Source organism: Abramis brama, assembly GCF_963993115.1.
Source record: "Abramis brama genome assembly, chromosome: 11".
NCBI classification, from domain to species: Eukaryota; Metazoa; Chordata; class Actinopteri; order Cypriniformes; family Leuciscidae; genus Abramis; species Abramis brama.
The window spans coordinates 42,720,861-42,736,367 of record NC_139973.1 but is presented as its reverse complement, the minus strand read 5'-3'; the positions used below and the strand labels follow the sequence as shown (position 1 = coordinate 42,736,367).

The following is a 15,507-nucleotide window of genomic DNA, read 5'->3' as shown; positions in this document are numbered from 1 at the left end:
TCTCCCCACTGCTATTCTCCCCACTCTTCTCTCCACTGCTCTTCTCCCACTGCTCTTCTCCCACTGCTCTTCTCCCCACTGCTCTTCACACACTGCTCTTCTCCCACTGCTCTTCTCCCCATTACTCTTCTCCCCACTGCTCTTCACACACTGCTCTTCTCCCCATTACTCTTCTCCCCACTGCTCTTCACACACTGCTCTTCTCCCCACTCTTCTCTCCACTGCTCTTCACACACTGCTCTTCTCCCACTGCTCTTCTCCCCATTACTCTTCTCCCCACTGCTCTTCACACACTGCTCTTCTCCCCATTACTCTTCTCCCCACTGCTCTTCACACACTGCTCTTCTCCCCACTCTTCTCTCCACTGCTCTTCTCCCCACTGCTCTTCTCCCCACTCTTCTCCCACTGCTCTTCTCCCCACTGCTCTTCTCCCCACTGCTCTTCTCCCACTGCTCTTCTCCCCACTCTTCTCCCACTGCTCTTCTCCCCACTGCTCTTCTCCCCACTGCTCTTCTCCCCACTGCTCTTCTCCCACTGCTCTTCTCCCCACTCTTCTCCCACTGCTCTTCTCCCCACTGCTCTTCTCCCCACTGCTCTTCTCCCACTGCTCTTCTCCCCACTGCTCTTCTTCTCCCCACTGCTCTTCTCCCCACTGCTCTTCTCCCCACTGCTCTTCTCCCTCTGCACTGCTCCTCCACAGACCCCTCTGTCAAGCTCCTGAAGTATGCAGATGCCACCACACACATCAGCCTCATCCAGGACGGTGACAAGTCAGCTTACAGACAGGAGGTTAAAGAGCTGGCAGACTGACTTCAGGAGAAACACCCCAGCATTATTCACAGTCATTCAGGTTCCTGGCCTCCACCATCTCTCAGGACGTGAAGTGGGACACTCACATTGACTCAGCCTTGCAGAGACTATTCTTCCTTCTCCAGCTGAGGAAGTTCAACCTGCGACAGGAGCTACTATGCAGTCATCGTATCTCTCCACTGCACTTCTATAACTGTCTGGTTCGGCTCAGCGACCAAATCAGACCTCAGAAGATTTATTTATTTAACACACCATACTTCTTGTTTACGTTTCCTTGCATTTGTAAATAACATACCTGTACATACATATACCGTCTATTGTCTATTTTTGTATACTGCCGTGCAAAGGCAAAAGACCATAACTTCGTTTTTGGTCGAAAATGAGTTATTTATATTTTTGGCACATTCAAGACCTCCTTTATGATGTGGATAAGTATCTTGAATCAATTCCATTGTTTTTTTTTGAGAAAATAATGTGTTGTCTTAACAGTAACTTTCAAAAGCCCATGAGAAACCAAGGCAGAACACCGTAACATCAGTTACCGCTCTTTGGCTTTGTTTTGGAACGCTCAAATTGAGTTACGGTACTCTGCCTTTGTTTAGCCGCGCGTCAATATGAAGTTACTGTGCCGGTGTTCTATAATGATACCTACCAGATTGTACGGTTATCTGCCTTTGTTTTAATGTCCATTAAAATTAAAATTACGGTGTAGCCTGTGTACTTTGTACAGCTGCCATCAGTCCCTCTAACTTCTGATGTCCTCAGAGCTTTGTCCTGCACAACTGCGGTCAGAACATTTAGTATGGTCTGAACCCGCTCCATCGACAAACGTGCGATATCGATCGCGAAGGATTAGGCAGAGTTGACAGAAAAACGTTACACATTGCCGTATCAGATGAATACAACCAAGAATTAAAGCCCCGCCTCACTCAGTTCGGGTACTCGGATTCTCTCAGATACCTGGACAGGGAAGACTTTGACGGCCACCGGTTGGTTGAGCAGCTGAGCCTTCCAGACGCAGCCGAAGCGTCCTCGAGCCTTGACCTCTAACAGCTGAAGAGGCTTCTGGCCCAACAGAGGAGACGGGGGCGTCAGTCCGGGATCCTGAACACAACACACACATCAATCACTGCTGAGACTCTCCACATAAACGCACCAATCACTGCTGAGACTCTCCACACAAACACACCAATCACTGCTGAGAATCTTCACACAAACACACCAATCACTGCTGAGACTCTCCACACAACCACACCAATCACTGCTGAGACTCTGCACACAAACACACCAATCACTGCTGAGACTCTGCACACAAACACACCAATCATTGCTGAGAATATTCACACAAACACACCAATCACTGCTGAGACTCTCCACACAAACACACCAATCACTGCTGAGACTCTTCACACAAACACACCAATCACTGCTGAGACTCTCCACACAAACACACCAATCACTGCTGAGACTCTTCACACAAACACACCAATCACTGCTGAGACTCTCCACACAAACACACCAATCACCGCTGAGACTCTTCACACAAACACACCAATCACTGCTGAGACTCTCCACACAAACACACAAACACACCAATCACTGCTGAGACTCTCCACACAAACACACCAATCACTGCTGAGACTCTCCACACAAACACACCAATCACTGCTGAGACTCTTCACACAAACACACTAATCACTGCTGAGACTCTCCACACAAACACACCAATCACCGCTGAGACTCTTCACACAAACACACCAATCACTGCTGAGAATCTTCACACAAACACACCAATCACTGCTGAGACTCTCCACACAAACACACCAATCACTGCTGAGACTCTGCACACAAACACACCAATCACTGCTGAGACTCTCCACACAAACACACAAACACACCAATCACTGCTGAGACTCTCCACACAAACACACCAATCACTGCTGAGACTCTCCACACAAACACACCAATCACTGCTGAGACTCTCCACACAAACACACCAATCACTGCTGAGACTCTTCACACAAACACACCAATCACTGCTGAGACTCTCCACACAAACACACCAATCACCGCTGAGACTCTTCACACAAACACACCAATCACTGCTGAGAATCTTCACACAAACACACCAATCACTGCTGAGACTCTCCACACAAACACACCAATCACTGCTGAGACTCTCCACACAAACACACAAACACACCAATCACTGCTGAGACTCTCCACACAAACACACCAATCACTGCTGAGACTCTCCACACAAACACACCAATCACTGCTGAGACTCTCCACACAAACACACCAATCACTGCTGAGACTCTCCACACAAACACACCAATCACTGCTGAGACTCTCCACACAAACACACAAACACACCAATCACTGCTGAGACTCTCCACACAAACACACCAATCACTGCTGAGACTCTCCACACAAACACACCAATCACTGCTGAGACGCTCCAAACAAACACACAAACACACCAATCACTGCTGAGACTCTCCACACAAACACACCAATCACTGCTGAGACTCTCCACACAAACACACAAACACACCAATCACTGCTGAGACTCTCCACACAAACACACCAATCACTGCTGAGACTCTCCACACAAACACACCAATCACTGCTGAGACTCTCCACACAAACACACAAACACACCAATCACTGCTGAGACTCTCCAAACAAACACACAAACACACCAATCACTGCTGAGACTCTCCACACAAACACACCAATCACTGCTGAGACTCTCCACACAAACACACAAACAGCGTCTGATGCAGGAGAACTCAAATATTAATCCATGCGAGTGAGTGAGAAAGAAAGAAAAAAGAAGGAAGAGTCCATTTACAGACAAGAGTGACCGCATCACAAACTCATGAAAGAGGATGAAAACCACAGCATCGGCATGGCAGGATGGGAGAGTGAATGAAGCTCTTACCTCTATCATGATATGAAAGGCACGCTAGCAAAAGATGAAGAGAGGGATTTCACTGTTTCTAGCACACAAGCGCTGTGATGAGAGCAAGAACGAGCTCAAAATCATCTCAGCATGAGAATGAGAAAGGGAAATATTGATGTGGTGTCTGTGATAGATTCTCATATGCCAATGAGAAACAAACAAACACACACACACACACACACACACACACACACTCTAACAAACACACATGCACCTAGCTATCTAAAAAAAATCTAATTAGCACTTCTATGGACTGTTTTGTCCCCCATTTAAAGAGAATAAAGCAACAAGCAAACGCACTGACAGTACGCTTAAAAAAAATCAAATCTCAGCACTGGTCAGGACGGACCAATCACAATCCTTTGACTTATTACACAACATGAACATCATTTTATAAAGATTTCTGGGATGGTGTTGCTCAGTGAATCCCCCTGGAAGAAGATAAACATGCCCAACATATTTAATAAAATCATTTTCTCATTCAGTACTTTTGTCTTGTTTGAAATTCTTAAAGTATTTAAATAACTCAAACTAATAACTAAAACCTATAAAAACTATATATGCATTTTTTAAATGAATAAAATCACACACAAAAAAACAGAATTTGTAAAGCTTTAACTAAAATTTTGGGGAAAAAAACAGAAGTATAAAAAATTCTACCTAATTCAAAATATGAATGAAAATAGAATCATATATCAATGACACTAAAATAACACTGACTTGAAATGCAAAATGACAAAATATTAAGACTGGTTTTCTGAAAAGAATTTTTTTTATGCTTTATGAGTTAATGTATGTTTATGTATGCTAAAAAAAAACAACAACCTTTGACAGATTATTTTCTTGTTTAAACTACACTGGAAAACAAGACAAAAATTCTGAGTAAGAAAATCACTTTTAGCAGTGACACTTGCCGCCCAATGGTACAATAGTTGATTGTTGTTTTTATGAATGACCAGCAACAAAACACAGTAACACTTTATTTTACAGTGTCCTTCTTACATATGTTACATGTACTTGCTGTAATAATAGCAGTAAATTATGCATAATTATTTGCAAATAACCCTAAACCAAACCCTAACCCTACAGTAAGTAATGTTGTTAATTAATATTACTTTGTTCTTGAATGTATTATTACACTGTAATAAGGACACCTTAAAATGAAGTGTAACCCAAAAGACATATGGATACACGTTTACAACGGCAGTGACATGTGAAAGAGTCCCGAACGCTCCAAACATGCGTCTCAGAGTTGATCTCTTGAACACAAAGATCTTTCACAGATATTGATTTTGATATTGAAGTACCTGTGACGGCACGAGCAGCGGCGGGTACGACAGCTTCAGATGCCGGTACATCCAGAACGAGATGAAGAGAATCACAGCAACAGCCATAATGGGAATCAGAGAGTAGAGCATTGTGGGAAACGAGTCCGGCTTCGGGCTGACCGGGTTCGATGTGGCTGGACACAAGAATTTACTGAAAATGTGACACTTTTACAAATATGGACATTTAGAAAGCCAGAAAGCTATACTATATGCAGTTCTATTTTAGAAACAACAACATACAAACTATGACAATGATAATCTCATGTACTGATTATGTGCTTTATTTAATGTTAAAAGCGTCTAATGCAAGTTTGAATATAGTTTATAGCCATATTGAAAGAACAATGGATAATTGACCTCAGATCTTGAAAATAAATGAAAGGAAACAAGAATGTTAAAACTGTATTCTATGACAAAGATGGTTTCAGTCATTCAGTATGTATTTTTAATAATGTTGAAATGGTAGTATTTATGAATTACTATGAATGGTAGTATTTATGAATTTGATTCATTATCCATTAAGTTGCGAGTGCCGAGAGACTCCGCCCACATGCTCTTCTGATTGGCTGTGGTTTGTGATTGATTTGTTGTTGCGTCTGGTGTGGACAGACAAACTGCTTGTTGCTGGAAACTTATTGCATGGCGTTTGGTTAGGAAACTTCACTCCTGCTGAGCGGATCCTGTTTATGTACTAATCTTATTTTAGAGGCGGCCTTTACAAATCTGTGGCCCGTTTCAAAGAAACAGTTGGAGACCTCATAAGAAAAAAAAAGACAAGACAAGCATTTCTGATGCTTCTGATTTCTGCGAGGCCTGTCTGAAGTGAAACGGGTGAAACACAGTAAAGGCTTCTGCTGATTTAGATGTCTCTCAGCTAGGCATGTGCCGGTATCAAATTTTCATGCTGCGATTAATTGATTGAGCTTTTATCACGGTATACGGTATTATCACGATATTTTAATTGCTCAAGAGAAACGGATGTATTGGGGGAGGGATGTAGAAAAAAAACAACTTTCATCACAATAGGTGTAATTGTGATCAAAACATTTGGTAACTAAACAGAATTTTACACAATTTTCACAATTTCAATTCAGTTCTTGGGATTTGATTTCAATCTTGATTCAATATTGACTCTTTGGATAAATATTAGGTAGGCTATAGTAGATAGCCTACATGTTAATTTTTCTCAAGAAAAAATATATCTCACATAATGCTGTAAACATACAGAGAGCCCTGTCAGCTGGTATTATTAAAGGTTAAAAAATAACAAATTAAATTAAATTTAATTTGGTTTTCATTATAATAACAATTATGACACAAGTAAAAATATAATACAAATGTAATATAGTGCACATATTTAGCAAAATACTCCTCTATAGCTATTTTTTCTAGTCAACTAACGACGTGTTGGTCATTAAATGGCTTTCCTGAGGTAAATGTAACGTTCTGTGATATAATTGTTCACCTGCAGTTTTATTGACCTCTTTCCGTGGTTGAAAAACACTGATTGATCGATATTATGTATGAGGCATAAATACTTTTCGGTAAGTTGTACTGTATCTTTAAATAAAAAGTAACAGATGATCGGTTTACTTGAACTGAGGCGCTACAGCGATCGGTCACGTCACATTTACAAGCGCCAAAACGGTATTTATTGTCTGAATTTCGTAATAAAATGGACACAGAACCTGAGAGCTGAGAATTGTTTTCATATCAAAAGTAACCTGCTCTGTCTAGTCTGTCGGTGTCAGTGTCCTCTTTGCTCCGTGATTTTTGTGTAAAGTTTTGTATAAAGCGTGTGAAAAGTGTAAATTGCGTGAGTCTCACACTGAATGCGTAGAGTTGGCAGCCCTGCTTTTAGAAGGGGGATAAATCGTCGGCAGTGTTCCTCCTTCCGCCGTGCTTCTCCATGTGAGGATTCATTACATTAGACTAGAGTGCGCACTGCACTGCATGCACACAGTGCTTCATGTGGGGATTGTTTACATCAGAGTGCGCACGTGTTTCGCGCAGCATATACGCAGTGTTTGTTTAAGCGGTTTGATGGAAAATAAGCTAATGCGCGTTCTATAAATATAAATTCTGATCTATTATTTTTCACGGTATTTTGAAGTGCCCGCGATAACAATATCGTGCATATTCATTACCGCGATTTATCGCATTACCGAATACCGGCACATGTCTACTCTCAGCAGCTTCACGTTGAAAACCTGAGGGTTAAAACTCACTCTGAATCGTCTCTGGACTGTAGAGAAACCTGTCGTTGCACATGTTCCCCTCACAGCAGCAGAAGAAGACATCAGGATTCTCCTTACGCTCCACACACTCGCTGCTGCACACATACACACAGAGAGAGAATGTGTTTTCATCATTGATCACCATATGCGCACACGCACACACGCACGCACGCACGCACACACGCACACACACAGAGAATGTGTTTTCATCATTGATCACCACACGTGCACACACACACACACCTGTCGTAGCAGTTGACGTCATCGAGCCAGCATCCCTGCTTCACCATCTCGATGGTTCCTGAGCGGTTCTTCCAGGTGGAGAAACAGTGTCGTCGTTTGTCCTTTTCTCCGTAACACGACTCGATTCCACTCCGGTTTGTGCCGTCCTTTTCCCAGCTCGCGTTATAAAACACACACTCCTGCGTCTCCGAGCGCCCCAGAATCGCACCTGAACCAAAGATATCTTACATGTTGTCCATGTGTGGGTTTAACCAACATAACAGAGGCTGTTTAAAACCTCACTGCATATAAAATCTTAAAGTGGAAATGAAGCAGTCAGTCAAGTTCACATTATTTTCCATATTTAACATAATTTCCACTCTAATCAAAATTTATTTAACAAACACGATAAATGAAACCATTTAAAATAAAAAAAAGCTGTCTTGTTATAACTTTTGTAGCAAATCTTGCAGAACTACAGCCTGTGGCGTCGTGGGTTAGCAAAGGATTCAAGACATTTGATCATTTCAGAGCTTTTATAGTTTAAACATTTTAAATGATGATAAGTCATGCTCTCTTTTTGTGAAGAAAAATAGCACTTTTGATTTCAACAGCTGGATGTCTAACAACACAATTCTCCAATAATGAAACACACAAGATACAAATGTTTGGTCAAATTGTCCATTTTTAAAAATGTGTTTTTGTCACAATGCATTCTGGGATTGCCTGCTTAAAGTCCCTGTGAACCGGAAGTTGCAAACGACTTTTCTCCAGTGTTGTGACGTATTTCCCAGTGAAACGGAATATTGCTAGAGGGCAGGGTTAGACTTTAGCGCTAGGGTTAGAGGGGGGGGGGGGGGGGGGGGGGGGGGGGGGGGGGTCCTCGCTCACAGCAGACTGACGCTTATAGAGGAGAGGTTACGTGTTTGCAACCAGTCAAACTGACGTCATCAGAGAAGCAACGCCATTCCAGACCAGAAGTAACTTTTCAGATTTTGAATAAAGATTACCACGTCAAACTATTTTTTTTTCAGTGTATTAACTTGATTAATTGTTCACCACAAGATGCTCTTTGATACCAATCTTTCATTTAAAAGTCACGTGTCTAGTATCTGTAAAACTGCATTCTTCCATCTTAAAAATATATCTAAATTGCATATTATGCTCTCATTGAAATATGCAGAACAATTAGTTCATGTGTTCATGACATCAAGGGTGGGGTGGGGGTGGGGGGGGGGGGATGCACATAGTACTTACATCTACTGTGAATTTACATCTACTGTGTCATTTTGAAATATTTCTGTGTTTATTTGGCCGTTTAGGCACGCAACCGGAGACAAAGGCTACTATGCTTGTCCGTGTTGCGCTCGGAGCGCGTGCACAGCATCCTGTCAGTATAATTCAGTTCTCTTTCCCGATTTATCGCGCTTTTAATATTTCTTTTCAATATAAAGCACATCCTGCTCTTTTCTTTCTCTTTCATTCATGATTTGTTATTAATAACTTTAAACAGAATCGTCAACTGAAATCTGCGCGGATTATCAAAAATACGACACATTTATAGGACATAAAGGGTCTCTGCGGCAAAAGTGAAAGTAAAAGCACAGCAAAGCACCCGTTTCAATAAAAGGATATATTAAAGTTTATATAGCCTACTTTTACATTTTCGCTGCTGTTCTAAAATGGTTTTCGCCATTAACTGTTACCTTAAACAAGCTGCAGCTGCTTGAATCCAGTGCAGGAGCTGTAGGTTACAACTTACCACAGAAACGTAAGCGGTTAGTGGATTGCTGTGGTGACTCGAGACACTCGCGAACAGCACTGAACACTCACTTTTGCCGGTACAACTTGAATAATATTATTATCAGCAACTTTCCATTAACTTCGGTAGGCTGTACAACAAGGGAATTGTAATTGGCTGCTTTTTCTGCAGAGAGCCGATCTCTGTTGATGTGTCTTAATTTTTTTATCGTTTGTTGGTAAAGGGTGAGAGACCTTGCGAGCCACATGATTTTTGCCAAAGAGCCAGGTATGGCAGGAAAGGTACAACCACTGGTGTACACGAATCAATAGATATACGTGACCAAGGGTAGGGGGTGTGGCATCACGATGGTGGCTCGATGATATCGTCCATTGGCACAACCCTAGCAGACACACTCTGTCAGTTCAAAGCTAGACTAAAAACACATCTCTTTGACCTAGCATACACATAACCAATGGCGGCTGGTCAAAAATATCTTAGGTGGGGCTGTGCCATATTCAGTCAGTTTCAATAGTTTGGTAATCATGGGAGCCAGGTCTTTTAGCGTTGTGGCTCCCAGGTTGTGGAATGCTCTTCCTTAAGACATCCGTCAAGCATTCACCCCTCTCATTAAAAATAAATAAAAATAAAATAATATATATATATATATATATATTATATGTTGTTTGTTTGAATCCCTCTTTGTTTGTATCTTTAACCTAACTTTGTAAGTGACCTCTGTATTACTTTCAGCCCTCTACAGTCACACCTTTTTCAGTAAGGGACAACATTTCCCCCTTAAATTGATATTTACAGTGCATTTTTTTACCTTTACAAATACCTTTATAAAATAAACAATGCTTTAAATAAAGAAATGTTAAATAGAGAAATATGCAATGATTGTAAAAACTAAGTGATGCTTTAAAATATTAAATTAAATCCGCCAGTAGGTGGCAGTAAGTCACTGTCTTTATGAGCGAGTCATCGATTCATTCAGTAACAAAGTAAATGGCTGTAATTATGAATGAATCATTGACTTTCACGATTTGTTCAAAGCCGCAGATTCGTTCACAAACACTGCTGTGGCTTTTGTTGGAGCTATTGTTTTGTTGTAAAAAAATACGGACAATACCGTGTTTAAAATGAACATCACTTAAAGGTGCTATAAGCGATCTCACGCGTTTTTTAGGCCAAAACATTTTTTTTCACATACCGCAAACATCTCCTCACTATCCGCTAGCTGCCTGTCCCCTGAACACACTGTAAAAAAACACGGTCTCTGAGGACACCACAAGCTCCACAAACTGCAGCAAAAACCAACTGAGCAACGAACAGAAGAGCGACCCACAGCACGAAACATAACAAACTGTTCCAGCCAATAACCGACAAGAATGATGTGGGGTGGGGTTCGGGGGGTTAGTGCGCGGATGAGGAGGAGGGAGGGTCGAGCTAGCCTCCGTTTTGTTTGATAATAATTCAAACATCAACAAGAGGTTACGCCAACCGAGATCGCTTATAGCACCTTTAATATTAATACCTATATTAATAATCGTTTGTTGAACTGTTGTATAAAATCAAAGGATATTCCAACTATTCATTGGAACTATCCAAATGACCAACATTAAACACAGGAACTCACACAGGGTCTGTTTTTGTATTGAATAGAGTTTGAATCTTAAATCAATCTCTATGCACAGAGATCTGTGTCTCTGTCTATATTTGTTCTTCGTGCTAATATGTGCTAAATACCCACTTTCAAAAAGGTACATGGTCGAGAACGGCAATATAACGCGTTTTACCAAGACAGCATAATCTGCACGTAACCTATGCTCGCTGCTTGTGTGAATACAGTCAGTTTTGACCGCAAAAGATGAGGTAATTTGATCAGATGTCACGTAGCCTATTTACGTCATTTTACCGGCTAGAAATACAGGCTCAGTTTTTATGTTATTTTAAGGTGGAGTAGAATTAAATGAACGGCAAAATTCAGCATTTTGTTCGCGTACCCCATTCTGTCACCTCACGTACCCCAATTTGAGAGCCACTGCCATAACCTATCTCTGTAAAGCGACCTTGTGTGTTGGAAAGGCACTATATGAATAAAAATCATCATTATTATTATTATTAATAACCACCCTAACACAATACAAACTGCAGGATACTAGTGCTCTGTGAAAAAGTCAGTATTTATTTAATGCCATTATTAAAAGTTTGAGGCATTCTTACACAAAAACAAACATTGCACAAACTTTCCATTTGCATTTGAAGTTGAACTGTTTAGTTACTTTCTCAGACAGGTGCTTCATATCCCTCACTTCTGTCCATGCTGGATCTGTCCCCGTTGTTTTAAAAAGTAAGAATGGAAAGCAAAATAAGGCATTAGCATGACCGCATCCAGCTAGCCAGGCCTTTCTAGTGTACCAGCTCCGAGAGAAGCCTCGCAGGCTCGCGCGCACTGCTTCCCTTTATCGCTAGCCTGCTGTCTGATAGAGATCGGCGCGGGCGCCCTCTATTGGCCAGCCGCCCCTGCACATAACACATTATAGACTTCTATAATTCAATGTTAAGCTGCATAGATTAGGTCAGCCGGAACCGGAAACACTTCCCATAAATCCTGATGTACTTGTTACATCATAAGAAGAATGGCGTCTACGCTAATATTTGTTTCTCTGTTTATCTCGAGGTTTACTGCAGTCCACCGGATCCAAGCCGTATCCAGAACTGATGAAGGACCTGCGCCTGGACACACACACACACACACACACACACACACACTCTCCAGATCTAATGAAGGACCTGCGCCTGGACGCGACAACAACGCAGTCCTGAAGTGTCACTAGTCTCTCCCCTGTGAAGGCCTCCTTCCTTCTCTTTACCGCTGTACAGATAAAGCGTTGTCAAAATAGTTCCAGTTCACACGGCTACGTGGAAGTGATCAATAATTCTGTATTATAAATTTTTAAGGCCAGACAAGTAATTTGTTTAGGTCAATTTGTAAAGAAAGACTACACGCCTGCACACATATATATTCAAACGCGCATATCTATAGACTAAACACGTGATGCGCATGTGCGAGCCGTCAGCGTTCTCACAGGTTTGCATTTTTAAAGCTTGCGCAGAGTTTTCTATTAAAGCGTGTGTTGTGTTAGCGGTCCCTAAGTTAATAACTCATGATCTTTGCAATGGAAGTGAATCATTCAAAAACTAACTTTAGCAGGACAATAACTTTATTCTAGATCTGCTGTAAAGCCTAAACAATCTCTGTCACTGTAATCTCCTATTATCACTGTAAAGCTGCTGTGAAACAATCCATATTGTTAAAAGCGCTGTATAAATGAAGGTGACTTGACTTGACACAAGACTAGTAATATGCGCTAACAAAGTAAAAGGGTCAATTTTGATTTCATGACGACTTTAATGAGGGATACATGCAATGATGCATTATAATTTGGCCATAAGGTGTCTTAAAATGTCTTGTATTTTATATTTTATATTGGAAGTCTGAGATGATATCATAATATATAAACTGAAATTTAAGTTGTTATTCACTGACAAAACTTGGATTATTACTTTAAGAGCCAGTGAAAGATTTAATGGTCTGTTTATGTTAACACACACTAACGTTCGAATGTTAGGGTTCAGTGCGTTTAATGTTTCTGAAAGAGTCTCTTCTGCTCAACTAACCTGCATTAATTTGATCAAAAGTACAGTAAAAACAGTGAAATATTATTCCAATGTAAATCAGCTGTTTTCTATGTGAATATATAGTAAAGTGTAATTTATTCCTGTGATCAAAGCTGAATTTCAGCATCATTACTCCAGTCTTCAGTGTCACATGATCCTTCAGAAATCACTCTAATATGAGGATTTGATGATCAAGAAGCGTTTATGATTATTATCAGTGTTGAACATAGTTGAGCTGCTTCAGATTTCTGTGGAAACTGTCATACATTTTATTTTTCAGGATTCTTTGTTGAATAGAAAGCTCAAAAGAACAGCATTTATTTAAAATAGAATCTTTTGTAAAATTACAAATGCCTTTACTGTCACTTTGATCACTTTAAATCTGTCCTTGATGAATGAAAGTATTAATTTCTAAAAAAAAAAAAAAAAGTTTACTGACCTCAAACTTTTGAATGGTAATGTACAGCGCACAGGAAAAAGTGTGTGTGTATATTTATATATATAACCGATTCCATTCACTTCAGCCACTGAACATTCACAGAATTCCCCGTAAGCGTCGCTGAGACACAAACATTAAAAGCCTTCATCAGAGAGACGGCACGATTATGACATAATTATGAGCTTTCAGAGTAATAGTCGACTTACTTTCATAAATCACAGGATTAGAAGGCCGACAGTCACTGATCTCTCTCACGATCTTATCGAGCTTTTCAGTCTTCAGCTGCTGGAAATATTTCATTCCTAAATGTCACTTTCATTCTTCTGGAGTCACGTGTGAGTTTGGAGAGTCTGAATGGTGTGTTTGTGCCTGAAGTCTCAACATGTGTCTGCTTTCTCATCGTTTTTATTTTTTTTTGGCTACATTGTCAAAGGCTCCTCCAGTTTTTGTGGGATAATTTGGGATGGCTAGGGATAAGGGTGTTGTTCTGGTTATTTGTACAATTTTATTAACTTATTTTTTTGGATGTTAAAAAACCCAGCAGGTTGTGATGTTTGCCATGTATGAATCTGCTTCAATATTCTATTAAAGTGAATGCAAAGAGATTATCAACCCCTTTTATGTTTTATTTTTTAAATCTGAACACGAACAATAAATCATCGTCCTTTTTACGAGCACAATGCCTCTGCATTTTAAATTGAGAGTATATATATAAAAAAAAAAATTATATATATATATATGTGTGTGAGTGTGTGTTTGAGTGTGTGTGTGTGTGAGTGTGTGTTTTTGAGTGTGTGTGAGTGTGTGTGTATATATATATAAAATAAAATAAAATAAATCAAACACATCACCATGTTCACAGAGCTGTTATCCTAGAGTAAACAAAATGACATCTGCAGAATAATCACTGAATCCTCCGGTGAAGGGATGATCTCACACACACTCAAAAACACACATTCACTCACACACACTCAAACACACACTCACACACACTCAAAAACACACACTCACACACACTCAAAAACACACAGTCACACACACACACACACACTCAAAAACACACACTCACACACACTCAAAAACACACACTCACACACACTCAAAAACACACACTCACACACACACACACTCAAACACACACTCACACACACTCAAAAACACACACTCACACACACTCAAAAACACACACACACACACACACTCACTCAAAAACACACTCACTCACTCACACACACTCAAACACACACTCAAAAACACGCACTCACACACACTCAAAAACACACACACGCACGCGCACGCATAGAGGGCGATAATCGTCAACAAACTAACGTGTTACAAGCTTTGGGTAATTTACAATAAATAATTAATGTGCAAAGATAATTAAACTAAGACAGACCTGTTACAGTGAAATACTCCTAATCTGGCCACAGAAATATCATCATGGACACTCAAATAATATATATACATTTATATAATGTATTATAACAATGTAAACACTCGATACTCAGATATTCATCACAACCAGATGAAATTTCTAAATTATCCAGGTTGACAGAGTGTGTTAAAGATATAAAATATTGGATGACCTGTAATTTTCCTCTATTAAATTCAGATAAATCCGAAATATTACTTATTGGAGCAAAAACCTGCACGCAGAATCTCTTAGAATATAATTTGCAATTAGAAGGATGTACTGTAACTTCATCCTTTACAGTTAAAGACGGGAGTTATAGTAGACATAATGATTATATTACATCATGTTTACATATCACGGTTTGGTCCGTTAACTGGATGCACGGCCATATTGGAGATACTCCGATGTGAACAACAGCATGGATTGCACTGTTTATGTACAACTGAACACATTGTTACACTAATTTATGATATCTAAACCACGGAAAAAACATGTGGAAGCTGCTAAATCATATAGAGAAGGACTTAGTAAGCAGGAAAGAGCACAAAATTTTGACAAACTAAAGTTAATATGTGGTAAAGATCCGAATGAGCTAGCTTCTTAGTCATGGACTGACGACCCGACAATTCTTCCTTCAATTTCGTATCCCGACAGGCCACTTTCA

The 15,507-nt window shown here is 40.3% G+C and overlaps 1 protein-coding gene across 2 annotated transcripts in view; it reads right to left on the bottom strand.

Moving 5' to 3' along the window:
* acvr2ab (activin A receptor type 2Ab) overlaps positions 1-15,507 on the bottom strand; it is a 46,220-nt gene that overhangs the window by 7,365 nt on the left and 23,348 nt on the right. Inside the window, exons 2-5 of one of the 2 annotated variants that reach the window (XM_084129336.1) lie at positions 7,587-7,794; positions 7,335-7,438; positions 5,086-5,240; positions 1,771-1,914 (exon numbers count right to left, since the gene is read on the bottom strand). In XM_084129336.1, the coding sequence (XP_083985462.1) occupies positions 1,771-1,914; positions 5,086-5,240; positions 7,335-7,438; positions 7,587-7,794 (611 nt within the window). The remainder of the gene's footprint in view (positions 1-1,770; positions 1,915-5,085; positions 5,241-7,334; positions 7,439-7,586; positions 7,795-15,507) is intronic. The other variant, XM_084129337.1, reaches the window with a different exon arrangement.